Source organism: Vitis riparia, chromosome 17 (genome assembly GCF_004353265.1).
Source record: "Vitis riparia cultivar Riparia Gloire de Montpellier isolate 1030 chromosome 17, EGFV_Vit.rip_1.0, whole genome shotgun sequence".
NCBI classification, from domain to species: Eukaryota; Viridiplantae; Streptophyta; class Magnoliopsida; order Vitales; family Vitaceae; genus Vitis; species Vitis riparia.
The window spans coordinates 3400649-3427847 of NC_048447.1; the positions used below are offsets into that span (position 1 = coordinate 3400649).

Below are 27199 nucleotides of genomic sequence, written 5' to 3' on the forward strand. Positions count from 1 at the left end.
ATTGTAAAAATTTACTAATTTAAATTTAATTGTAAAAATTTACTAATTTAAATTCAATGTTATACTAATTTAAAAATGTACTAAGTTAAATTATTATAAATATACTAATTATGTGATTTAAATATATTACTATGTTAAGTTAATTTGCTTACCACTATTGAAAATATATTAATTAATTGTAAAAATTTACTAATTTAAATTTAATTGTAAAAATTTATTAATTTAAATTCAATGTTATACTAATTTAAAAATATACTAAGTTAATTTATTCTCAATACACTATTATTACACTTGAATATCAATATAAAATAAAATTATTAATTTAAAACTAAATTATTCAAATGTACTAATTATGTTATTTAAATATATATGTGATTTTTATTTAAAAATATCGGTACATTTTGATACAAAATATTTTTATTTAAAAATATTGATAATTTTATTTATGATCTTATATTTGTTTCATATTTAATTAGTATACAAAATAAATTATAAGATAATTAAAATTAACTTATTTATAATAATTTAATTTATTATCAACTTTTCATTAATATATCTTCGATATATTCAATATATCTTCGATATATTCAATATATCTTTAAAATTTCAGCGATTTTTTTTTTTTTATTTAGGGTCGATATTTTCCTTATATCATTGATATATCCGTGATTATCGATATATCGCCAATATTTACCGATATTTTCATAAGATGATATATTTTACGTATCTACTTTCTTCAATACACGATGAATAGGCGATATATCGTTGAGATATCTTCGTATTTTCGTCATTGCATAGTATACATATGTAACCTATCCCGTTTGGCCTTTCCAGGACATAATTTTCCCTTTCTAACTAAAAATCTACGGTAAAATGGGCCCAACCGTCCAGTCCAGTACCGGCGGCCCATGCAGAGACTGTATAAACCATTAACTTTCTAAAGAAATTGGGTTTTGGGGTAGCCGTGGGTTGAAATGGAGAAGACAGAAGAAGAAGAAGAACAAAAAAGCTCCTCTCTGTTTCCTCTCCAAGCCGCTTCAGCTGCCTCACTCGCAAGCAGCTCAAACGTCCCTCAATGGCTCTGCAACACCAGCTTCACCACCGAACTGTCCGTCGTAAACGACGCCGTTTCATCCCTCTACAACCTCACCGCCGCCCAATCCGAAGACGATGAGCCACGACAACAGCAAGCGACGTCCAAGCCTTCTTCCTACGACTTGCTGCAATCTTCAGAATCCGATGATGGAGGTCGCGACTCCAAGAGGGAGGCGAAGAAACATAAGAAGCGGAAGAGGAGGAGATACAGTGAAGAAGAAGCTTCTGCCGCCAACGATTATGCCTCGAGGAAATCTGGCGTTGGAGCTTGGGCAACTCGGGGTTCGAAGCCTTCTTCCAAAGATTATTACTTCGATTCTAGAGGTGATCGTGATAATTTGGCCTTCGGATGTCTCTACAGGTGTGGTTTTTGGTTTTTTAGGCTAAATTTCTAAGAAAAAATTGGGAAATTTTAGTTTAAGGAACCATCCTGAACATGAATTTGGAGGAAAGAAAAGGAGGGAATTTTTTTGAAATTTTGGTTCCCCGCCAAGTAGTTCCGAGATTTGTTTGGTCCTCACGTGATGATTAGCCTCATATTCATCATTTTAATTTCTCCTTTATTATATTTTCTACCTGATCGTGAATTTAAGTAAGAAAGGAGATTTGAATGTCCACTTTTTTATTTTAAAATATGAAAAGCTCAGCTTCTCTGAGCCAGTAATTCTGTTGTTTGTGTGGACCTCAGGCAATGGAAAACCTTAGATTTATAAATTTAATTTGTTCTTTATACCATTTGGACGTGGAGAAAATAAAAATTTTTGTCTAGCAAACCCTACTGAATCTGAAATTAAAGGAAAGAAAATATAAGAAAAATTTGGATATCTGGTTTCATAGAAATGCGAATTTCTACAATGCGTTCGGACCTCAAGTGATGAAAAGCTTTGCATTAACTATTTTAATTTCTTCTTTTATACTATTTTTCTAAACTCTCCTGTTGGTTGCCAGAAAAAATGGGAAAAGGAATAGGAAATAACATTTTGAGTGTATAATTTTCTTATGTTGTTTTGGTTTGTGGAAAAAGGATCAACTCACACAAAGTGCTTGAAATAGTTGAATTAGGTTTGGTTGAAAGAAATTTTTTTGTTTTCTGGGCCTCAAAATAATGGAAAATCTTTAAATTCATAATTTCTTGCTCTGTTGGAACTTGGAAAGAACTAGGTAAAAAGGAAATGAAAATACTGAAAATAGCTATGCAAAGGAATATGTGTTTATCAATTTTTTTTATCATTTCCTTTTGTTATTTCTTCTTTCAAGGACTTAAGTAGAGCTTTGGTTATTTTTTTTGCCATCCATAATCCACAGCCAGATGTTAACTCTTCAGAGTCTTGCATTTTTTCTGGACAGGAATTCTGTTTCCCCCCTCATAATGTCTGTTAGTTTATTTATTTATTCATTTATTTATATTTATTTATTATTTATTTTATTTTATTTTTGATAGATAAGAATAAAGTCTGTTAGTTTATGAATATTGGGAAATGAATAGAACCCAGAATTTCCAATTGAAAGGCCCATGTACCTTGGCTAAGACAACTAATTAATTGATAAGTTTAGATGAGTTATAGTTGTAATTTTGATTTGTTTCTTGCCCTTTGTTTTGTCTCCAAGAATGGAGATTATTCAAAATTTATAACTGGGTCGCTTTACTGCAGAATGGATGTTGCACGGTACAAGCTTGGCAATTCTGCAAAACTCTTTGAGCCTGGTTTTCAAGCTTTGTACCGGTGGAATAAAATGGGTTCAATCTTGGACAGAGACGGTGATCTTGATGTGTTAGACAGTAAACTTAAAACCGGTGGGCGGTACTGGTCTGCAAAGCACTCTGCTCTAGAGCGCCATAAGAACCTCAAGCGCATTCGAATTGTTGCTCATGAAAAGTCCAAGATAGTGATTCCCGGTGACTTCATTCCTTTATCCGACATTCAAACATCTCCTGTAGATGTTATTGATGGATCATCTCTAGGAACTTCAACAAGTGAAGAATCGTGGGAAGATGAGGTATTACGCAAAACACGTGAGTTCAACAAGATGTCGAGGGAGCATCCACATGATGAAAAAATTTGGTTATCTTTCGCAGACTTTCAAGATAGGATTGCAAGTATGCAACCACAAAAAGGTGCTCGTTTGCAGACTCTAGAGAAGAAAATTAGTATACTGGAGAAGGCAACTGAGCTTAACCCGGAAAATGAAGAATTGCTGCTTTGTCTTATGAAGGCTTATCAGAGCAGAGACAGCACTGATGTCTTTATAGGTAGATGGGAAAAGATACTGTTGCAACATTCTGGGAGTTACATGTTATGGAAAGAGTTTCTGCATGTTGTTCAAGGGGAGTTCTCCAGATTCAAGGTTTCTGACATGAGAAAATTGTATGCACATGCAATCCAAGCTCTCTCTGCCGCATGCAGCAAGCAGTATAGGCAGGTTCTCAATTTATTATATTCAACATTTTCTTTTAAGGTTTTGTTGGCTACTGAAATCATTTTTGGCTTGTTAAATGGAGTTGGTTGTCATCTAAAGAAAATGTTGGTGGTAGTATGATGAAATTAAGTCACATATGATAAAAAGAGAACCCAAAATATATTTGATAAAGGTATTGAAATGACAAGTTTGAAAGATTATTAACATGCTGAAAAAGAAGTTGAGATGACTGTGAACTCAAGTATTTTTTCTATATAAAAAGTTGGCTAGATAATAAACAACTTGTTAAAGAAAATGAGTGTAGCTGAGTGGTGGTGTTGCAATGGAAACATGTCATTCAAGATATGAAATAAAAATTAATGCATCTTTGAGAAGTTAAGGGTAACATAAGTTGAGGACAAGTTGATTGGAATCCTCTGAGATAGTTCAGCATCAATCATGAGGTCTTCTTTTGGTTTTGAGCTAAGTTGTTAGATTGAGAATTTATAAAATCATAGTTAAAAGTGATAATTCATATGTCACATATGGTTGAAAGATGATATTGGAGATCTTTGTAGGCTTTTCAACATATATTATATATATATATATATATATATATATATATATATATATATATATATATATATATATTTATTTATTCCTTTATTTATTTGTAAAAGTAGTTATTAAGAAAGAAAGCTAAATAAAAAAGGATGGATGAGAACTCTTTTAGGGAGAAATTTGAAAATAGAAGTATGGGGTTTAAGCCAAAACACAAATAAACAAGAAAAAACCCCAAAAGAGTAATTGCCTATACAATGCTTGAATGCCCCAGGGATGGAGAAAATCCCTGCAAAATCTATGTAGAAAGATGAATCCTTCTTAGCTGGGCCATGAACTCTCCTAATTCGTTGATCTTAGCTCTAAAGGGGGAAACAACCATGAAGTTCCTAGTTTCAATTGAATTAGTCTTTTTTAATATATATGTATAAAATTGAATTAGTCTTTTTTAGGCCTCCATTAGAGTTGATAATTCATCCTTAATGATGAACCCATTTTGTTGCTAACTAAGAGAAAGTGGGTCATCTTTTTATCCCTTTGATCTCTAAAAACCCTAAATGCTCAGTTTTGCGTTTTACCTGTGGGCAACCTTTGAAGTTGAGCTAGGTACCAAAAGGGGAGGATTTGTGGACAGTGAACACATATCTACTATGTTTTGTTGAGCAGAGTCTCTGATCAATAAAGATCTAAAAGAATGCCAATAAACTCTTAATTGACTAATGTTTAACGAGATCTCTAGAAACTAATGTTATTCCTCATCTTATTCACTAACTTTGTCCTTGAAGACCTAGGATTCATTCCCAACCATATTACCCATACGGTGCTACCAATTGCAATGCTCGAGCACCTTGTCTCTACTCCTTTTGCCAAAGTCTTGATAGGAGTTAACCAACACAACTGTGATATCTTTTAGAGCTGCCCAAATAAGCCATCTGTGGGAAGAGTCTTTTCCATAGCCCATAGAAGTTAGCATAATGCATGAAAAAGATGGTTCCCCCTCCCTTCTCTTGCCCTTTGCCTTGTGTTACACACATCCATCTAGCTCAAGGATTGATGACTCTGTACTGTCTCCTCAAAAGAAGCTTATTATTTGAATTAACCTTCTTTGGGAAACTAACCTGGAAAGTTTTTGAAGTTAAGACTTCCATATTAATTAGGTTAGAGTGCCAACCTAATCAACCTAATTAATAAGGAAGTCTAATTCCAAAACTTTCCTGGTTAGTTGCCCTTTTTAATGTCTTCTACTTTATGTATCAAAAAAAAAAAAATAATAATAATTAGGTTGGAGTGTAGATGATCAAATTCTCATAGGGTGACAGAAAAGAAAGAAGCAAGGAGATGACATCCTTCCTATTTGAGAACCAATACCTATCATCAAGAGCAAAAGAATATAAATAGAAGTTTTCTATGGATTGGAGAGGATAGCAATAATAAGCATTTGTTCTTTTGGATTTTAACTACCAAAGTTGAAATTGCAATGAGGAGAGTCATTTTACTTGGAGTATGCATTAGATATAGGAGTGCCCATACACCTTGGAAGAAGATTTTCTGTTTTTTTTTTTTTCTGGTTTGCTGGGTGGGGGTGTGTTGGGGGAATGTGGTGGTAGGTTAAGGTGAAAGAGAAAAAGGCTGTTCCCTCTAAAAGACTTCAAAAATCTAATCTTAGATCCATCTCCAATGTGAATCTCACTCTAAGAATGATTTCTTGATGCTCTCGGCATTGGTTTTTTGATAATAATGAAGAGAGTACTAATCCAATTGAAGATGCTAATCTCTGAAATCGTTCAAAATCCAATATAAGTACCATCCCTCATCTTTTAGTAGGGATTTCTCATCTAGAAATCTTATGGACAATCAAATCCACTTCAAGGATTGACCTTTGATTAATGGAGGCTTGTTGGGTAGGGGAAATTGTCTATTGAAAAACCTTGTCAATTTTTTTCAAGAGAACGGGTATATGATCTTAAAGTCCTTAATCCTTTTAGGTTTGATTTGTTTTTTCTCTTCTCTTTAGGCTTTAGTCATTGAACCTTTTGTCGTTATTCTTTTGAATTTTCTATTGTTAGATTTGAAGAATTTTTGCTACTCAAAGAGACGACATATGAAGGCTATACTTGATTGATTACCTCCTCAGCTCCTCTACTAGGTTCTATAAAGTTATACTTTGATGGATGCTCTATTTGTAGTCCTTGAAAATTAGGTATAAGAGGCGTGATCAAAGATCATTTAGGTACAATACTGAGAGCTTACTCAAAACCTGCAGGGGTGGGTTCTGTTGTTGAGGTGGAAATACTAGCATTACTGGAGGGCTTGTTGTAGGCTGAAGGTTTGTGCCCAACCAATCTGACTATAGAGGGAGTTTTTGCTATTGTAGTAGTATCTTGGGTGTCTAACTGGGAGAGAAACTTATGAAAGTTCGACAATTGGGTCCATAAAATTCTAGATGTTGCCACTGAAGTGAGATTCTCCTTCTCTTACTTTCCTCGTTCAGCTAATCAAATTTCAGACCATTGGCCGGCAAAGAGCAAAGCACTTGCTCTCCTTTGTTGGATATTCCCACCTTGTTTGTATAAAGTTTTTATAGCGTGTGTACAATGGCCTTTTTTGCCTCTTCACTATGTTTTTTGATAAATGAGCGCAAAATATATTAAACAAGGCTGGAAGGCCACAAAGCATACAAGGAGTATACAAAGTAGCCACGAAGCCAAAAACGCAAAAACAGAACAACCTCACCAGCCCTTAAGGAGCCGCTAACCACTCTAAGAAGCCTAAAAGCGAAGAGGACTCCTCTCCCATATACACCTTAGCCCAACTCCACAAGCTACATATAAAAGAATTCTTGAGTGTTTGAATAGCTAAAGAGCCCCCTCTAAAAGTTAACCTATTTCTTTCCTTCCAAACCGTCCAAAAAATATACAACAGGATGAAATTCCAAATCTTTTTCCTCTTTTTACCCACAAAAGGCCCCTCCAACAAAATAACACCTCTTTGACTGTCTCTGGGAACACCCACTGAACCCCAAATAAGGCAAGGATGATCTCCCAAAGGACCCTGACCACTGTACAGTGTAAAAGAATGTGATTTACATTTTCCTCTTCACAACCACACAAAAAACAACGATTAGGGAGCTGCCACCCTCGCTTTTGCAACCTATCCAACGTGAGGATTTTTTCCCAAGTAGCCTCCCAGGCAAAGAAAGCAACTTTGATTGGAACCTTATCCACCCAAATGCTCTTTTTCGGAAAGACGAGGGAATTGGGGGCTGCCAGCAAATTATAAGCCTCCCGAATCCGAAAAATATCAAGACCCCCTCTTTTCCATAACACTGAGTCCTCCTCTGAGGAAATCCTGAAGTCCCTTAGCAAAAGAAGCAACTCTTCTATTAACACCAGCTCCCAGTCATTAGAATCTCTAGACAATCTGAGATTCCACCCTCCTTGACCAAGGCTTGGGTCCCACACTTCATTGACCATTGCGTTTCTACAGACCGCCATGGCATAAAGCTGGGGAAAATTTTGGGATAGTGCTGCGTTGCCGCACCAATGGTCAGTCCAGAACTTAACCTCAGTCCCCCTCCTCACCCTGAACTCCATGTTATCCCAACACCAACTTGTCTCCTTCAAGATCTCCTTTCAAACTCCCACTCCAAAAGTACCACGAGCTTCATTAGTTCTCCAACCACATCCCTTTTTGCCATACTTCACCCCAATCACCTTCTTCCAAAATAAATCTTTTTCAAAGGCAAATCTCCAAATCCACTTGCCCAGCAAAGCCTTGTTCAATAACACAATCTTCCTAATGCCAAGACCCCCCTTCTCCTTTTGAGTGCACACCATCTCCCAATTGATTAAGTGGATTTTCCTTTCCAAGCTTCTCCCTCCCCAAAGAAAATCTCTTTGTAATTTTTCAAGCCTTTTTACCATTAACTTGGGCATTCTGAAAAGGGACAATTGGTAGATGGGAATGCTGGCCAATGTACTTTTAATGAGGGTAATTCTCCCGCCCTTAGACAAATAATGCCTTTTCCAAAGAGCTAATCTTCTCCTCATTCTTTCCTTCACCCCCATCCCACATAGACAAGGCCTTGTGACGGGCTCCAAGGGGCAACCCCAAATACTTGACAGGAAAACTCCCCACTCTGCACCCTAACTCCACAACCATTTCCTCAATATCTTCAATCTCCCCAACAGGAATTAGTTAACTCTTGGCCAAATTAATCCTAAGACCTAGAGTCGCCTCAAACCACGCCAAAATCCAGCCAAGATGAGTTAGATGCTCCTTACTAGCTTCACAGAAGATAATTGTGTCATCAGCAAAAAGCAGATAGGACACATTCGTCTCCATCCCCCTTCTCCCTCTAAGTCTGCAACTAGAAATGAAGTCCCCCTCTACAGCCCTTCTAATGAGTGCACTCAACACTTCCATACCCAGAACAAAAAGGTAAGGAGAAATGGGATCTCCTTGACGCAGGTCCTTAGAGTTGGAAAAGAAGCCTGCTGGCACCTTGTTGATAAGAATAGAAAATTTTGCAGTTGAGAGGCACCACCAAATCCATTCCATCCAACGAGACCCAAAGCCCATCTTATGCAAAACCTTCATGAGGAAGTTCCAATTAATACTATCGTAGGCTTTCTCAATATCCAGTTTGCAAACTAGCCCCTTCTCTTTTCGCTTCTGCCAATAATTAACCACCTCATTAGCTATGAGAGAGGCGTCCAGAATCTGTCTTCCCCTCACAAACGCATTTTGATCCGCCGAGACCACCTTATCTAACACCTTCTTCAGCCTATTGGCCAACACTTTGGCCAGAAGCTTGTACAACCCCCCTAAAAGGCTAATAGGCCGAAACTCCCCGAGATCCTCAACCGCACCTTTTTTTGGAATAAGGACCAAGAAGGTAGTATTCAGGCTTTTGGCAAAAGATTTCTGGTCATAAAATTCCTTAAATAGCTCTACAACCTCCTCCTTTACAAAATCCTAACAAGATTGCCAAAAAGCTACAGTAAAGCCATTCGGGCCTGGAGCCTTGTCATCGTTCATTTCCATCAGGGCTGAGAAAATTTCTTCCTCAGTAAAGGGCACCTCTAGAGCTTTAGCTTCACTGTGGTTTAGACTTTGAAGGTGCAGCCCCTCAATGCCAGCTCTCCAACCTGGTTCTTCCAAGAGTTGGTGCTGAAAAGCATCCACAATCCCTTCCCTCACCTCCTGCTCCTCAACCAACTCCACCCCATTGATCTTAATTCTGTCCAAAGAGTTGTTTCTCCAATGGGCATTGGCCATCCGGTGGAAAAACCCTGTGTTCTTATCCCCTTCCTTTAGCCACAGCTCCCTAGACAATTGTCTCCAATGGGTTTCTTCCAAGAGAACCCACTTTTTGAAGGTTTCCTTAGCTTCATTTTTCAATTCCGTTTCTCTTTCTGACAGGCCCTTATCACATTCCACCCTATCCCAAAAATCAACTTGCTGAAGAGCTGAGCTTTTATTCACTTCCAGCCTACCAAACACATCCCTGTTCCAAGCTTTAATTTTCTCCTTCAACACCTTCATCTTAGCAGCCAGTCTAAAGCTGGCCCTCCCTCCCTCCCCGAAGGAGATCCTTAAAACCATCAACCTTAAGCCACATGTTTTCAAACCTGAACGGGGAGGGTCCCCGACTCAGCCTGCCACCCTTCAGCAGAATGGGGAAGTGATCTGAGGTAGGCCTGGGAAGCCTACTTTGGACAACCGCCCTAAACAAGTCAAGCCAACTCTGAGTCACCAAGAAACGATCCAGTCTAGCCCAGGACTGATTGTTCCTACCCCTGCTCCAAGAGAACACACCCCCTTGTAGAGGGAGATCTAGAAGTTCTAGATCATCAACCACCTGAGCAAACCTTCTCATTGCTCCATTTAAGCTACCCTGACTACTCCTTTCCCTTTGGGAGAGGGTGACATTAAAGTCACCCCCTAAACACCAGGGTCGTCCCATATGCCCCTTATAGCCCCTAGCTCCTCCCACATAGCCTCCCTTTCCTTCCTGGTGAACGGCCCGTAGACTCCAGTGAAAATCCAAACAAGCCCATCTTCAACATTCTTGAGCCTACAAGAAATAGAAAATTGACCCACCTCCATCTCCAACAAATCCAGAGACCTTTTGTCCCAACATATCAAAATCCCACCCGCAGAGCCTTGAGCACCCATAGCTCCCCAATCAAGAAACCTCCCAGATCCCAAACTCCTCACCACACCCTCTGACATTGTCTGAATTTTCGTCTCTTGGATACAAAACAAATCTGCCCTCTGACTTCTGATCATGGCCTTGATCACCTTTCTTTTAGAGCTATCATTAGCTCCACGCACGTTCCAACTCAACAACCTTAACTTCATTGGACAACTAAAATCTGGCACCCTCTTCCTTGCATTGTAACTTTCTGCTTCCTCCCTCTTTCATAATTGATGGAGCATTCAAGTCTCTTCAGTTCCCTTTCAAATTTTGATTTTTCCAGAAGAGTTTTACTGTGAACTCTCTCCCTTTTTTTTTTTTTCTTCTAATTTTGATCAGAAACTCCAAAATATCCTTCTCCAATCCCTCTGTCAAAAACCCCAAAAACTTGCTAAACCTCGCCAGATCGCTTTCCTCCCAACTAGCCTCCTCCCAACCTCTGACTTCAGGTGGCATGGCACTAGCTAAGCAAAGCTCCTCTCCACTAGCTTCCATATTACCATTGTTAACTTCCATTAACTCTTAGCGAGTCACAGTCTCCATCACTGAAGACTCCCTACCAATAACCATGCGGCCCGGTGATTCCCTTTGGAATTCTTCCAATTCAGCTCCAGAATGGTCGTAATACTCCCCCAATGGAGTCCGACCAGAAAAAGAAGAGGGGAGAGAGGAGAAATCACAAACCAGCGTTCCATAAGAGTTAGAGGCGTTCCCATACCTCGAAGCTTCCTCCATTAGAGCACAATCGGTCTTCGAACTCTCCTCTAAACACTGCTCCTCGGCCAAAGGTCTCCAACAGGCCATCGAACACCCAGAGGGAAGAAATGGAGTGGTCTGGGGCCCCCAGATGACTTGGGTCAGAAAAATTAAAAGGGTAGGACTCCCCCAGCTAAGGGCAGGGCAGGGCCTCGGCAAACCAGCCCAGGCCCAGCAAGCACCTTATCCTTAGCCCGCCCAGAATCCTTAAAAGGCAGTAGCTCAAAATAAGGTGACCTAAACTCGTGGGGAAAGGCCTCAAGCGGAGCAGGCCTAAAGGCCACAAAGGGCTCTGCACCACGCGGCGACGGAGGCTCATCCGAGCCTTGGGGCCCGACCGACGGAGAGCCCCAAACAAGATCCACGGCCTGACCTGACCCACTAGTTTGCCCCCTCGTCCCATCAGCAGGTCGCAGCAGGTCCTCGAGACTCGGGTCGCCGTCCTTCCCCCTCATGCGCTCAACTCTGCGTGCAATGGCCTCACCCCCAACCTCGCCTTCTGTACCGACGATGTTTCCGCTCTTTCTTGCCATCGCCGTTCTCAGGACAGGCTTGATCTCCCACTAGAGAGTAACCTTGTAGCATATATCCTGAGCCCAAACCTCCACCATGTTGGGAGGCTTCTCGCCGTTGAGCTTCACCAGGATCCTTGCCCACTGCAGGTCCTCCAACTTCTCCGTTTGGGAGTTGACTGCGAGGAAGCCCCCGCACGCCTCCCCTATTCTTCTCAGAATGTCCCGATCCCATAGGGAAACGGGTAGTCCCACAATACGCACCCAAGCCTCGCTCTTTTTTTCCCTCTCCATCAGGCATCCCATCTCTGGCCTCCATTTCTCCAAGCGAAGGAGAGACCCCCCAACCGAGATACCCCCAATTTTTAAGGCTTTCTCTGCTTTAGCCAAGAACTCAAATTCAAGTAAAACTTTGCCCCTTTCCAATTTCGCTAGCCCTAGATTACCCTTCAAGCTCCAAAATTTCGCCAAATAGGTCCCCCAGCCTCTTAGGTCATCCCCTCTCACAGAGTTAGGGTTCCAAATCCCAACCAAGCAGTGAGCTAGCTTCTTCAAGTTTCAGCTCAACTCCTTCTTTCTTAACTCCACCCTAACCGCTGCTTTTTCTCTTCCTTTTGGCTGCTTCGCCACTTCCGCATAGGTTTTCCCCATGCTGGGTTTCAGCAGCAGCGCATCTTCTTTCTGGCATCTCTCTTCTCCGACAGTGAGACCCAGTCGCCGTAGCATCTCCACCATTGAAACCCATCCACCCTTATCTCCTCTTCCTTTTGGAATAAAGATGCAGAACCTTTTATTTTCCAGGTCTGCAACCTCTAATCGGAGAAAACACCCCCCCTTATTTTGATCCCGCACCAAAGAGTAGGTCCTCCCACTTTCCCTCCACTTTCTTTCCCATATGCCAGATCCCGCAACCTTAATGCAAGTAACTAGACCATCGAGAAAGAACCCAATTCTCTTCGGTCCCAGCCTTATCCACGAGGAGATCCCTCCTTTCCTTTCCACAATCGTAGCTTGCACCTTACCTTTCTGCTCCACCACCTCGACATCAAAACACTTCGACTCCTCTCCAAAACTACCCTTTCTGGCCCTACTCCTAACCCCCACGAAGCCATCACCTTCTGCGCCCTCACTCGCTTTGCCCTCTAACCCTTCTTTCGCTCGCCGCACGCCTCGCTCCCCTCCAGCACTCTCGCACTCTCTCACTCTAGCCCCTCTCTCTCTCTCTCTCTCTCCCCTCCATTGCCTCTTGACTGTGTTGATGGTTTTAATTTTTGTGGAGTAGTATAAATGCTTGTTTTCTGATCAACAATTGTACATCTTGGAAGTATTGTTTGTCTTTCTTGTATTTTCCATTTAATAAATGAATATAATTGTTTTTGATTAATTTTTTCTTTCATTTACTAGTCCACTAGAATAAAGCTTCTTGAGAACTTTCAACATGTTCACTTTTATAATCTCCTAACAATCTTCATAATCTGAAGCCCATGTCTCTCCATTTCAAAACTGGCTCTTTGAGTCATGATCTTAAAAAATTCTACTCTCTTCTTCCAATTGAATTATGATAAAATTTTCTTCCTCTTAATCCTATGAAAAATCTTAAATACAATCTTCTTCCTTTACCCATGTCACCCTAGAATTTTTTGGCTAGCTTACTTCCTCTTTGAATGTAAGTTCTGAAGCTTAGACTTCATGAACAGATTGGCATACCTAGAGGTTGGGCTTTTTTCCAAACTGCCAATGGTTTACATGTTCACAATCTTGGACTTTTTTATCCTCAATGTCTCCAATACTTTCTTGTTCTGGACTATAAGATTCTCTTTGATGAATTTGAGCTTTTGATATGTAAAGAAGCCTTTGATATCTTTGGCAGTGCTTGTTTATTAAGGTGCCTGGTCATGCAAACTCAAAAACTGTTTCTCTTTCCAAAAGAGGAGCCATAGATTTTAGAGGGATATGTTGAAACTTCTTGTTCCCTAAGTCAATTTTGTTTCTTCTTCTTTTCCTTGTTCTACTATCCATTTGGACATCTTTCCTCCTTTATCTCTTTCCTTCTGGCTATAAATTTTCATTCCTTATGGAAAGAGAAGCTTCCAATCTGTTAGGAGGATTCTCACCGCACATTGATGTTTGATCGATCAACTAAAATAATATCCATCAATTGAAATTAGTTTCTTACTCAATGTTATTAGATCTTTCCATTCAAATGAATGTTGTTGGAAGCCATTGGAGTAGGATGTTTGTTTTTTAATGAAGGTAGCTTCTGTTATCATTCAAGTAAAATATCTATTAAGCTTGTTATTGTTATTTATTATTATTATATTATGATTTTAATATGAAACATAATTTATTAAAAGAAAATATCATTATCATTATCATTATTATTGTTTTTGTTGTTATGTTACTCTAACGAAACAAATATTTAAAAAAGAGGTACAACATGAACCAGAATTACAGAGAAAGGAAGAATTATAGTGTCAAGAAAAGGCCTTACTTCACTGTGAATCTTTTCTGCATGTGATGACTTGGATGTCTAATAGACAGTTGGCGATGGTTGAACACTGTTTGTAGAGGTTCCAAAAGTGTGTTGTTGAAGATATTGGTTGCCATCATCATATGCTTATTTTGTTATATGTTTATCATCTTTTATTTTATATATATATATAAGAAATTATCTGATAGATAGGAAGTTTTTTAATGTAACCTAGAACTCTATAATTCTCATATAAATATAAGGAGTTTCTAGTGAACTAGAGATATAGTGGACTGTATTTTTTCTTCACTGCCATGATTTACAACATGGTATCAGAGCAAATCCGGGTCTGATTCTGGTTGGCTGCCGCTCCTTTCATATTCATCATTCTTCTATTTCTCCTTCTCTCCTAGCTTCTTTCTTTCTTCCATCCTCTTTCGTATCTGGTTCTCATTTCAAGGTAGTCTACTCTGCTGGTGATGTAAATTTACATTTGTTAGCCATGCTAGTGGTTATTGATTGTTGAAGTAGATGTGGCTCAGTTATAGTATGTTGATGTTGGTGGCTGCCCAGTCTTCATTACTATTTTTTGTTGATTAAGGCTTTATGGTGTGATCTCGAAATTATGGTTGTCAAAAACACTGATAATTCTGCTCTATATATATATATATATATATTTTTAAAGTACCAATGGCTGCCATAGCTGAAATAAAAGAATTTCTTCGTAATTCTGAGAACACAATTGTTCAGTAAAATGACAATCCAAATCTCAGAATTACCACTATGTTACTCAATTCTTAAAATTATATGCAATAGTCTAGATCAGCTCAAAAGTTTATATCAGGCAAAGTAAAGTGGGACTACAGTCACGGAAAAGTTGCAACACCATCTGAAAAAGATCCCAAGTCAAAGGATTGGGTTATGACTAATGATTGGATTTCTTCTTGGTTACTTAATTTCATGGAACCAAACATTAGTCAAGGCCTCTCTCTGATATAGATACATGTAAGGAGATATTACACAATGAAGAAAAGTGTCTCAAGATAATAAACTTCATTGAGAATTCAACACTCACAACTGCTGGCAATACTTGTGGGTGTGGAAGAGACCATGAGACTTCTCGTGGAAGAGGTATAGGTAGAGGAGCTGCATCTAGTGGTCAAGGTAGAGGTTGATCTACAAGTGAGAAGATATGTATCCATTGTGGGCATAGCAATCATACCATAGCATATTGTTGGGATTTACATGGGAGGCCTTCTGCAAATGTAACCTCTTTAGAAGATACTCTAGTTGTGCCAACTAAGGAGGTTAATGCCAAGAAATGATATATCTCTTTGGGTCAGATTTTGATATACTAGTTCAATGTATCTCTGAGAGAGTATCTCAAATGAAGAAACCTTCATCTTCTTCGTGCACTGCTTTGGTCCAAACAAATATTCCTAATGCTGTTCTAGTGTCTTTTGGTGCTAACTCCTGGATTGTTGATTGAGGAGCTATCGACCATATCTCAGGTACATCTACGAAGTTCTCTTCTTGCTCTCCATTAGTTAAACCCATTTCAATAAAACTTGCTAATAGTGTTATCACTAGGATTGCTGGTACTAGTTCCATTAGTTTGACTCAAACTTTGCCCTTGAACTGTCTTACATGTTCCCTTGTTGACTCATAATAATTAAGTCTATACTCACAAAATTCTTCACATTTTGTCATTCAAGATCTGTGGACAAGGAGGACAATTGGTTGTGGTAGGGAGGAGCATGACCTATATGTCTTTCATTCCTCAAATATATCTATAGTTGATGCTACACACAATGTATGACACCAGAGGTTTGGCCCTCCAGCCATTAGTGTTTTAGAGAGAGTGATACCTACCAAGTTCGAGTTTAGTTTGTGTTGTTAACCATGTCTGAGAGCAAAACATTATGATCTACTCATCCCTCGAATAAAATTAGGCATCGTGCTATGTTCTTTGAATTGATTTATTAAGATATTTGGGGACCAACCCTGGTTGACTGTTCAAAATTCAAATATTTTGTTACCTCTATTGATAATTTTTCAAGAATGACATGGGCTGTTTACTCAAGGGTAAAAGAGATGTTTTATTTGTGTTTAGAAGTTTCCATGCTTAGATTTAAAACAATTTTAACACATTTATAGGCATATTTTGAAGTGATAATGTAAAAGTGTATTTGTCACATGCTTTTACACAATATTTTCTTGATGCAGGGATTGCATAAAAAACATCATGTCCATACACAACTTAAAAAAATGGTATTTTTGAAAGGAAAAATTGTCACTTACTTGAAGTGACGCGGTGTTTACTTTTTACGATGAATCTACCCACATTTTTGGTCTGATGCGGTTCCTACAACATGCTATCTAATTAATTGGTTACCAAGTCCCTTACTTGATAACAAATCATCTATTGAATTGTTTTATCAATATTATCGTGTGACAAAATCTCCATTGCATGCATTTGCTATGTATATGATCATTCTGCCCCTATGTCCTCCTTCGTTTCTTACCATTTCATTTCACCTTCTCATAAGGCATTCTACTTGATCAATCTTATGTTCCCCCTCCTAAAAAGAAGCTTTTACTTTACTTCCTTGGAAACAAGCAATGGATGAGGAAATGAAAGCTCTCCATAAAAATCATACTTAGGAGTTAACATCATTACCTGTTGGAAAACACCCCATTGGTTGCCAGTGGGAATTTACTTTAAAATATAATCTTGGTCGCAACATTGCAGGATATATGGCAAGAGTAGTTGGAAAAGGTTTTTCACAAACCTAATGGGAGGACTATTTTGTGGCATTCGCTCTAGCATCTGAAATAGGCTGTATTTGTGTCATTTTATCTTTGGCTACTCTTTATGGATGGACTATACACCAGTTAGACTATTTGAATGGTGATGAGCATGAAAAAGTTTATATGCTTCATCCTCTTGGATATTCTTTCAACCATTTAGCTATGTATGTCACCTCCATAGATGGTTATATGGCCTTAAACACTCTCCTTGTGCTTGGTTTGAGAACTTAGTTCCTTTCTTTTCAATTTGGTTTTAAGAGATCAAATGCAGGCTATTCTTTATTTTACAAAAGGTGTGACGCAGGTTTGACTCTTTTGTCACTGTATGTTGATGATATTTTGATAGGCAAAATATCATGATATTGTTATTACATGAGATGATTCTCATGGCATTCTTGCTCTTAAGAATTTCTTGAAGAGCACTTTTGAGGTAAAAGATCTTGGCCATCTTAAATATTTCCTTAGGATGGAAGTCTCTTACTTCAACGAAGGGATTTTCCTTTGTCAAATGGAAGTATGCTATAGATTTGTTCGAATGTACAAGTTTTCTTGTCAATTGAGTGATATTCCTATTGATATGAGCAAAAAATTATCTGCAAATTGCCTAATTCTCATCGCAATCAAAGTCTGGTTGGTAAACTTATTTATCCCACTATTACTCATCCGAATCTAGTCTATTCAGTTAGCATTGTCAGCCAATTTATGCATGCGCTACGTACAGAACATTTGGAAGCAATTGAATGAATATTTTGTTATATCAAGAATGCTCTAGGGAAAGGAATATTGTTCCAAAACAAAGGTCTCCCAAGTATTGTTGGCTATTGGGCTGGTTCACCATATGATAGTAGATCTATCTATTACAGGATTTTTTTACATTTATGAGGGGTAAGTTGGTAACATGGTGTACTAAAAAACAATATGTGTTGCTTGTAGTAGTGCTGAAGCTGAATAGAGCCATGTCTCACAACTTGACACCTAAATCCATGACACATGGCTCAAACATGTAGTGAATTGATTTGGCTTCGAAAATTGGTAGCTGAGTTGGGTTTTCCAGTTTCAACTCCTTCCTCTATGCACTGTGACAATCAAGCGACCATTCACATTGCATCTAATCTTGTTTTCCATGAACACCAAAAACATGTGGAAATTGATTGCCACTTCATTTGTGAAAACGTATTAGCTTGAGAAATTTCTACTCCCTATGTTTGCTCTATAAATCACTTGGCTGATGTTTTTACAAAAGCCCTTTCTAGAGCTGCGTTACAAAATGCTTTATCCAAGCTAGGCTTGATTAATATCTACACATTAGTTTAAGGGGGAGTGTTGAAGATATTGGTTTCTATCATCATATGGTTATTTTGTCATATGTTTATAATTTTATTTTATTTTATTTATAGATAAAGTTATCTTGTTGATAAAGTTATCAGATAGATAGGAAGTTTTTTTTTTTTTTGATCAGTAAGTAATATGTGTATTCAAAAGAGGCGCTAAAGAAGCGACTCAAATAGTTACAGTATAGAACAACTCACCCCCTTACAAAAGAACCCAAGCCACTAAAAAAAGCACAAAAAACCCCTTCCCTTAACGCATGCACACCCATTTTATAAAATCTATTAAGGTCGAAGGACCATCTTTTATCCACAATTTGGTTTCCGACCATAGTAAATACACAAAAGAGATTTTCAGCTTTTGGATGGACAACACACCGTCCTCAAAAGCAATAGAAAGGGGGTGAGTTGTTAGATAGGAAGTTATTAGATAGATAGAAAGCAGTTGTTGTTTTTATTTATATTTATATTTTTTTATGTAATCTAGAACTCTATAAGTCTCATATAAATATAAGGAGTTTCCGGCCAACTAAAGATATAGTGGACTGGATTTTTTTCTTCACTGCCATGATTTACAACAGGTATTAGGATTTATAAGAAGTGAGTTAAAAGAAATTAGGGTTTAGGAATATAGTAGTGGGGTTTAAGTTAGGACCAGGGTTTGGATTAGAGGAAAAAGGAAAATTGGAAAAGTAGTTCTTATTCTTCAAGTTTCACTAGAGCTTTTAGGAATTTTAGCTAGAAGAGAGATTGGTGGAGTTTTTTCATCAATTTTAATGCACAAATCTAAAAAATCTCTAATTTACTATTCTATCATGTCTGTAGAAGTCTTTTGTTGTTCGTCTTGAACTCTATCAATCTTTTATCACAAAAACATAGTGCTAACCCTTCTAACTCGAGGGTAGAAAATATTTAATCAGCATAAGAAATTTCTTGGTACAGAAAGAATTTCTGAACTCAAAATTAAGGTTATAGTCATCCCAAAAAAGAAAACAAGAGTGAGAAATTCTGAGAACTAAAGTTTATTAAAATTACTTAAAATTTATTCTTGGAAAAGATTTTCAATTGGTTTGAAATCCTAGGATGCTGTAAGGAAATAAGTTTTTCCATACCCCCTTTATAGTCTTGTTCCTTGTAGTGTGGCCTACATGGGCTCTCTCAAATTATTGTGCTATTCAATTGTAAAATTTGGAGGGGCTAGTGGGTATTATCTTCTTTTTTTTTTTTTCTTCTAGTTCCAGTCTCTTGCATTGTGTTGGGCATTCATTTATGCAGTCTAGAAAATCTAATAAAATTGCAATTTTACTTCTTTTCTCTAGTTTATTTGGCATGGATCTAAGGATTCAAGGAATTGCTCTTATATGCTAAACTTCTTTGTGTTGGTCTTTTCCGTGGTGTCTGATACAGGTTCACCAAACTGCTAAAAGTCCTACCTCAGATCCTGCTGTTATTGAGCTAGAACTTGGTTTGGTAGACATATTTCTGAGCCTTTGCCGGTTTGAGTGGCAGGCTGGCTATCAGGAGTTGGCTACTGCTCTATTTCAGGCTGAAATTGAATATAGTTTGTTATGTCCTTGTCTATTTATTTCTGAGCAGAGTAAACAAAGATTATTTGAGCATTTTTGGAATGGTGATGGTGCAAGAGTTGGAGAAGAAGGGGCCTTGGGTTGGTCCACATGGTTGGAAAAGGAGGAGGAAAGCAGACAACAGGTTATGAGAGAGGAGACTGCGGATGAAAACGACAAAGGTGGGTGGACAGGTTGGTCAGAACCATTGTCAAAACAAAAGGAAATAAATCTGGAAAATGTAGCTGACAATGATGTGGATGTGGACGATCTTGAAGACAAATTAGAGACCAAAGACATAGAGCAGGAAGAAGACACAGAAGCTTTGATGAAAATGCTGGGCATTGATGTCAATGCTGAAGCCAATAATGAGGTTATAGACACTTCAATCTGGGCTAGATGGTCAGAAGAGGAGTCATCAAGGGACTGCAATCAGTGGATGCCTATCCATACCAAATCTGGTTCTAACTCCTTTCCGCTTCTTCCTTTTTTTTCTTTGGTCTAATATTATTTATTGTAAATGGTTATTGTGAACTTTATTTTTCTGATAATATCATAATCAGCTGCAGTGAAGCTATATTTGAGCTAAGTATCATTCATCTTCCTCATAAAGAAAAGAGAAAGGGTTGATATGCAAGTTGGACATCGAAAAAGCCTATGATAGCATCAACTGGAAGTTTCTTATGAAGGTTCTTCGGAAGATGAGCTTTGGGTCTCGTTGGATGGACTGGATGTGGTGGTGTATTTCTACTGCCAAATTCTCTATATTAATCAACGGGGTTCCAGTTGGTTTCTTTTCAAATTCAAAGGGGTTGCGGCAAGGAGACCCCCTCTCTCCATACCTTTTTGTCTTGGGTATGGAAGTGCTTAGCACCCTTATTAGACGGGCTGGTGAGGGGGGCTTTATTTTAGGCTGTAGGCTGCGGGGGAGAGGGGGGGAAGAGCTGACTGTTTCTCACCTCCTCTTTGCTGACGACACACTCATTTTCTACAAAGCTAGAAGAGAGCAACTTACCAATCTAAGCTGGATTTTGGCGTGGTTTGAGGCAGCCTCCGGCCTTAGAATTAGTCTGGCTAAGAGTGTTCTAATTCCGGTGGGGGAAGTGGATGAGCTGGAGGAGTTGGCGGCTGAGCTAGGTTGCAGATTAGGGGCTTTACCCACTGTTTATTTGGGGCTGCCCCTGGGAGCCCATCATAAAACCTCTTCTTCTTGGGATGGGGTGGAAGAGAGAATGAGAAGAAGACTAGCCCAGTGGAAAAGGCAATATATTTCGAAGGGGGGAAGAATTACTCTTATTAAGAGCACTTTGGCCAGCATACCCATCCACCTCCTTTCCCTTATATGCATTCCTAATGCTGTGGAAAAAAGGATTGAAAAAATTCAAAGAGATTTCTTGTTGGGTGGGGGGGGGTGGTGGTGGGGAAGCTTGGAGGGGAAAGTTCACTTGATTAATTGGAAGGTGGTCTGCAGCCCTAAGGAGGAGGGTGGATTAGGCATCCGAAAGATAGACCTGTTGAACAAAGCCTTGCTAGGCAAATGGGTTTGGGGATATGCCTATGAGAAGGATAATCTTTGGAAAATGGCGATAGGGGTGAAATATGGTCAAGAGGGTTGTGGGTGGAGGACCAAGGAAGTTTGTGGGCCTTATGGGGTGGGGTTGTGGAAGGAGATCATGAAGGAGGCGGATTAGTGTTGGGAGAGCATGGATTTTAAGGTTGGGAAGGGGGATAGAGTTTTGTTTTGGACGGATAAGTGGTGTGGCAATGAGGCGCTTTCTCAAACTTTTCCTCAGTTGTTTACCTTGGCGGGTCATAAGAATGCCAAAGTTTGTGAAGTGTGGGATTCTAGTCTAGGTCAAGGAGGTTGGAATCTTAGTTTGGCTAGAGATTTCAATGATTGGGAGATGGATCAGATAGGAGATATGCTGAATCTTCTGAAGGACTTCAGGATTTCTCCTGAAGAGGACTCAGTGAGATGGAAGCGGGAAGGCAATGGAGTTTTTGGGGCCAAGGGGGCCTACAAAAGGTTGAGTGGCTCCTCAGCTGATGTTTTTCCGAATAGACGCATTTGGATGGATAAGGTTCTAACAAAAGTGTCTTTTTTTGCTTGGGAGGCCTCGTGGGGGAAGATCCTGTAGGGAATTAAACCGAATTCCCAACCTGTGAGAAACAAAAATTAGAGAAAACACACGCCAAAGAAAAACAATCACACGCACAAGACAATATTTACGTGGTTCGGCAATTTGCCTACATCCACGGAGTTGCAATGATATCACTATTATCAGGGAAATACAGAGTACAACCTAATGGCTACAATATTCTCTCTATATATATAACATGGCAACCCTACCACACTAAAAAAACCCTAATTAACAGAGGTGGTTCCACAATGGGCTAAACGGGCCCAACAGGCCTCAATAAATCTCCTATTAAAAAGCCATGCAATATTATTCGGGTCGGGTCGTCAAATCGGATCAAACAAAACTAGGCTCCACAAAGCCCAACAAATCTCCCACTTGGAGACTAGTCCAATCACCAACATCAAACCGCTATCCTTCAAAAAACAATCCCTCATCCCTACAACTCATCTTCCTGTCCTCAAGCTAGAAGACTAATTGAAGCTGCGCACAGCTTCAACTTCTCAATAGTGACACCCTTAGTCAACATGTCTGCAGGGTTCTTAGATCCACAAATCTTCTCAAGTATTACCAGTTTATCCTTAACAAGATAACGGATATAGTGGTATTTTGTTTGTATATGTTTCGACTTTGAATGAAAAGCCGAATTTTTGGCAAGAAAAATTGCACTCTGACTGTCACTGTGTAGAATGCCCATCTCCTGCTTCTTACCCAATTCATTTAAGAAACCATGTAGCCAAATCATCTCCTTTCCAGCTTCAGTTGCTGCAACATACTTAGCTTCTGTAGTAGACAAAGTAACAATCTTCTGTAGATTTGAAGTCCATGATATAACTGTACCACCTAGAGTAAAAACAAACCCAGCAGTACTCTTTCTACTATCAATATCACCAACAAAATCAGCATCTACATAACCCTGTAGTTTCAAACTTGCACCTGTGAAGCAAAGACATGTATCTAATGAACCCTTCAGATATCTTAAAATCCACTTGACTGCCTCCCAATACTGCTTTCCAGGCCTACTCATGAATCTGCTCACAACTCCCACTGCATGTGCAATGTCTGGCCTTGTACACACCATAGCATACATCAAGCTGCCAATAGCTGAGGCATAGGGCACCTTGCTCATATGGTCCCTTTCTTCTTCTGTCTTTGGTGACTGTTCTTTGCTTAGTTTGAAATGGTTACCCAAGGGTGTGCTCACTGGTTTAGCTTCATTCATGTTGAACCTGTTGAGAACTTTCTTCACATACTCTGACTGTGAAAGCTTCAATGTACTATTAGCCTTGTCTCTAATGATTCTCATACCAAGGATTTGCTTTGCAGCTCCCAAATCCTTCATTGCAAACTGTTTGGACAATTGCTTCTTCAGATTATTAATCTTCTCAATGTCAGACCTTGCAATAAGCATATCATCTACATACAATAGTAATATGATGTAAGAATTGTCAAAGGACTTAACATAGCAACAGTGATCAGCTTCACATCTCTTGAACCCAATTCTATGTATAAAATTGTCAAACTTCTTGTATCACTGTGTAGGAGCTTGTTTAAGGCCATACAAGCTCTTTCTCAGTTTGCAGACTAGATTCTCTTGTCTCTGAACAATGAACCCTTCTGGCTGAATCATGTAAAGGTCTTCCTCCAAGTCACCATGAAGGAATGCTGTCTTCACATCTAACTGCTCAAGATGTAAGTTTTCTGCAGCCACCATTCCAAGTACAAGTCTAATTATTGACATCTTCACAACTGGAGAAAATATCTCTGTGTAGTCAATACCCTCCTTCTGCTGGAACCCTTTAACAACTAATCTGGCCTTGTAACGTTTGCTACCATCATGCTAATTCTTTATTTTGTATACCCACTTGTTGTGCAAAGCCTTCTTTCCTACTAGCAATTCAGTCAGTTCCCATGTTTGATTCCCAATAGGAAATCCATCTCATCCTTCATGGCTAACTCCTACTTGCTTGAATTCTCATCTTGCAAGGCTTCATCATAACACTCTGGCTCACCACCATCAGTCAATAGGAGATAATTTAAAACAGGTGAATAATGCTGCGGAGGTCTAATGTTCCTGGAAGATCTGCGAACTTCAGCTATAGGTGTACTCAAATCTACCTGTGAATTTACATTCTCCTTATCTTCTTCACCCCCTTTTTGGACAGTACTTTCAGTCAATTCATCTAAGTTGACAAACTCAAATTTCTTTTGATCTATCTCTGTAACATCTGACACTACAGTTGACCTGTCCTTGTACATAACCTGTTCATTAAATATCACATTTTTACTTCTGATGATTTTCCTGTTTTGTTCATCCCAAAACCTATAGCCAAATTTCTCATCACCATAGCTAATGAAAAAACATATTTTTGACTTTGCATCAAGTTTACTACGAGGATCAGAATCAATATGAACATAAGATACACAACCAAAAACTTTTAAATGTGAAAACTTCACCAAACCTCCTCAGGAAGTCTGAACTCCATGGGAACTGATGGTCCTCGGTTTATCAGGTAAGCTGCAGTGCTAACAGCATCAACCCAAAAAGTTTTTGGTAGTCCAGCATGCAACCTCATACTTCTAGCACGCTCATTGAGAGTTCTGTTCATGCGCTCAGCCACACCATTCTGTTGTGGTGTCCCAGGAATGGTATTCTCCATCCTAATTCCCTGTGCAGCACAATACTCACTGAACCCTCCATATATGTACTCTCCTCCATTATCTGACCTCAAACATTTTACTTTCAAACCTGTTTCTGTCTCAACCATGACCTTCCACTTCTTAAAAGTTTCAAATACATCAGATTTATTTTTCAGAAAATAAACCCATACCTTTCTACTTGAGTCATCAATAAAAGTGATGTAGTACCTTGAACCTCCTAGGGATGCAACCGAAGAAGGCCCCCACAAATCAGTGTGTACTAGTTCCAATTTTTCAGCCTTCGGTGTCCTGCCAGTTTTCAAGAAGCTCACATTTTTTTGCTTTCCTAAGATGCAACTTTCACACATGTCAAAATCAATGGACTTCAATTCTGGTAGTTTTCCTTTTGACAGCAACATCTTCATCCCTTTCTCACTCATGTGACCAAGTCTGCGGTGCCATAGGCTTGTATCAGTACTTGCATCAGCAACTGCAATTGTGTCTCTTGGACATGAGGTCATATATAGAGTACCAGTCTTCTTTCCACGAGCCAATACCCTAGCTTCCTTTGTAACCTTCCAAGTACCACCAACAAATAGTATCGCATGTCCTTCATCATCAAGTTGTCCAACAGAAATCAGATTCCTCCCCAGGTCAGGAATATGTCGAACCTTCTCCAGTAACCAAACAGACCCATTGGGCAACGATATCCGGACGTCTCCCAGACCCACAACATCCAAGGCTGAACCATCAGCCAAATACACCTTACCAAAATCACCTGCAACATAATTCTGTATGATTTCTCGGTGTGGAGTGGTATGAAACGAAGCTCCTGAATCCAAAACCCAATCATCAAGTGGACTGTCTACTGCAAGAAGTAATGCATCCTGTACCTCTTTTGTTACAGCATTAGCAGAATTATCTTCATTCTTCTTCTTAGGGCTTTTGCATTGCCTTTTAAAGTGACCTGTTTTCCCACAATTCCAACATTGTACTTGTTGGCCTGATCTAGATTTGTTTCTGTTCCGATTAGAATTTCTGGAATTTGATCTACCCCGATTTGAATTTCTGTCATTACCTTTGCCTCTTTTCTCAAGGTTTAGGGCAGAACCAGATCCTGAGGTTTCACCTGCATCTCTTCGGCGAATCTCCTCAGCCAGAATTAGCTCTCGTATATCATTGTACTTGAGCTTTTCCTTTCCCGTAGAATTGCTTACTGCTATCCTCATTGCCTCCCAACTGTTTGGCAAAGAAGCCAAGACGATCAGAGCACGAATCGCATCATCAAAATCAATTTCTATAGACGACAATTGATTTGTGATTGTATTAAATTCATTCAGATGTTGTGCTACTGATGCATTCTCTGCCATTTTCAAATTGAACAATTTCTTCATCAGATGCACCTTATTATTTGCGGACGACTTTTCATACATACCGGACAAAGCCTTCATCAAATCTGCTGTGGTCTTCTCCTTTACAACATTATGTGCAACAGACCTAGACAGAGTTAACCTAATAACTCCTAGAACCTGTCTGTCAAGAAGCGCCCATTCCTCAACCTTCATACTCTTAGGTTTTGTCCCCAAAAGGGGCAGATGGAATTTCCTCCCATATAGATAATCTTCAATCTGCATCCTCCAATATGCAAAGTCTGTGCCATCAAACTTTTCTATTCCAGACGCCTTTCCTGCTTCCTCTGCCATTGCTCCCACTCAAACCTAACCCTAGTGTCACGGACTTAGTCGTTCACTAAGCTCGTGCGGCACTTAGACAAGCCAAGACACTTGATCTTGCTAAGTCAGCCTTGCTCCCCAATGCTTAGCTTGCTCGGCTAAGACACTTGCGACTCAAAAGCTTAAGAAGCTTGGTAGGCAACTCTTGAAAGAATGGAAGCTTTCACTAACTCAAAGAAACCTTTACAAGTGCTTTGTTGCTCACTTGCTTGGTGCCTTGGCCAAATGAGGCCCTCACCTATTTATAGGCACCAATGGAACTCTCTGGAACCTTGGAGGGTTCCTTACAACTCAAGACTATTCTAGAATGTCCTACATCATTCTAGGTACAAGCCTATATACAAGTATATACAAGAGTCTTCTAGATTTCTCTAGAAAGTCCCGGACTCCTCTCGTGCCTTCTACCATGGTGTAAAATTGTGTGGATTCCTCCAGGCTTCTCTAGAACCTTCCACACTCTTCCCCCTTTAGGAGCCTCCAGAAACTTCCTGGCTCTTATATAAGGCCATGGGGAAGCTCATTTGAATAAGCTTGTGACACTAGGCTCTGATACCAGTTGTAGGGAATTAAACCGAATTCCCAACTCGTGAGAAATAAAAATTAGAGAAAACACACGCCAAAGAAAAACAATCACACGCACAAGACAGTATTTACGTGGTTCGGCAATTTGCCTACATCCACGGAGTTGCAGGGATATCACTATTATCAGGGAAGAATACAGAGTACAATCTAGCGGCTACAATATTCTCTATATATATATAACACGGCAACCCCACCACACTAAAAAAACCCTAATTAACAGAGGTGGTTCCACAATGGGCTAAACGGGCCCAACATGCCTCAATAAATCTCCTATTAAAAAGCCATGCAATATTATTCGGGTCGGGTTGTCAAATCGGATCAAACAAAACTAGGCTCCACAAAGCCCAACAGATCCTCACTTTGGATAAGCTTCAAAGAAGGGGGTGGCAGTTCCCTAATCGGTGCTATT

The 27199-nt window shown here is 39.3% G+C and overlaps 1 protein-coding gene across 1 annotated transcript in view; it reads left to right on the plus strand.

Moving 5' to 3' along the window:
- The first annotated feature begins 967 nt into the window (after positions 1-967).
- The window catches only part of LOC117904473 (nuclear exosome regulator NRDE2), a 62843-nt gene continuing 36611 nt past the window's right edge, over positions 968-27199 (plus strand). The window contains exons 1-3 of the mRNA XM_034817084.1: positions 968-1456; positions 2748-3516; positions 19540-20158. Coding sequence (XP_034672975.1) covers positions 975-1456; positions 2748-3516; positions 19540-20158 — 1870 coding nt within the window. The 5' untranslated portion in view covers positions 968-974. The remainder of the gene's footprint in view (positions 1457-2747; positions 3517-19539; positions 20159-27199) is intronic.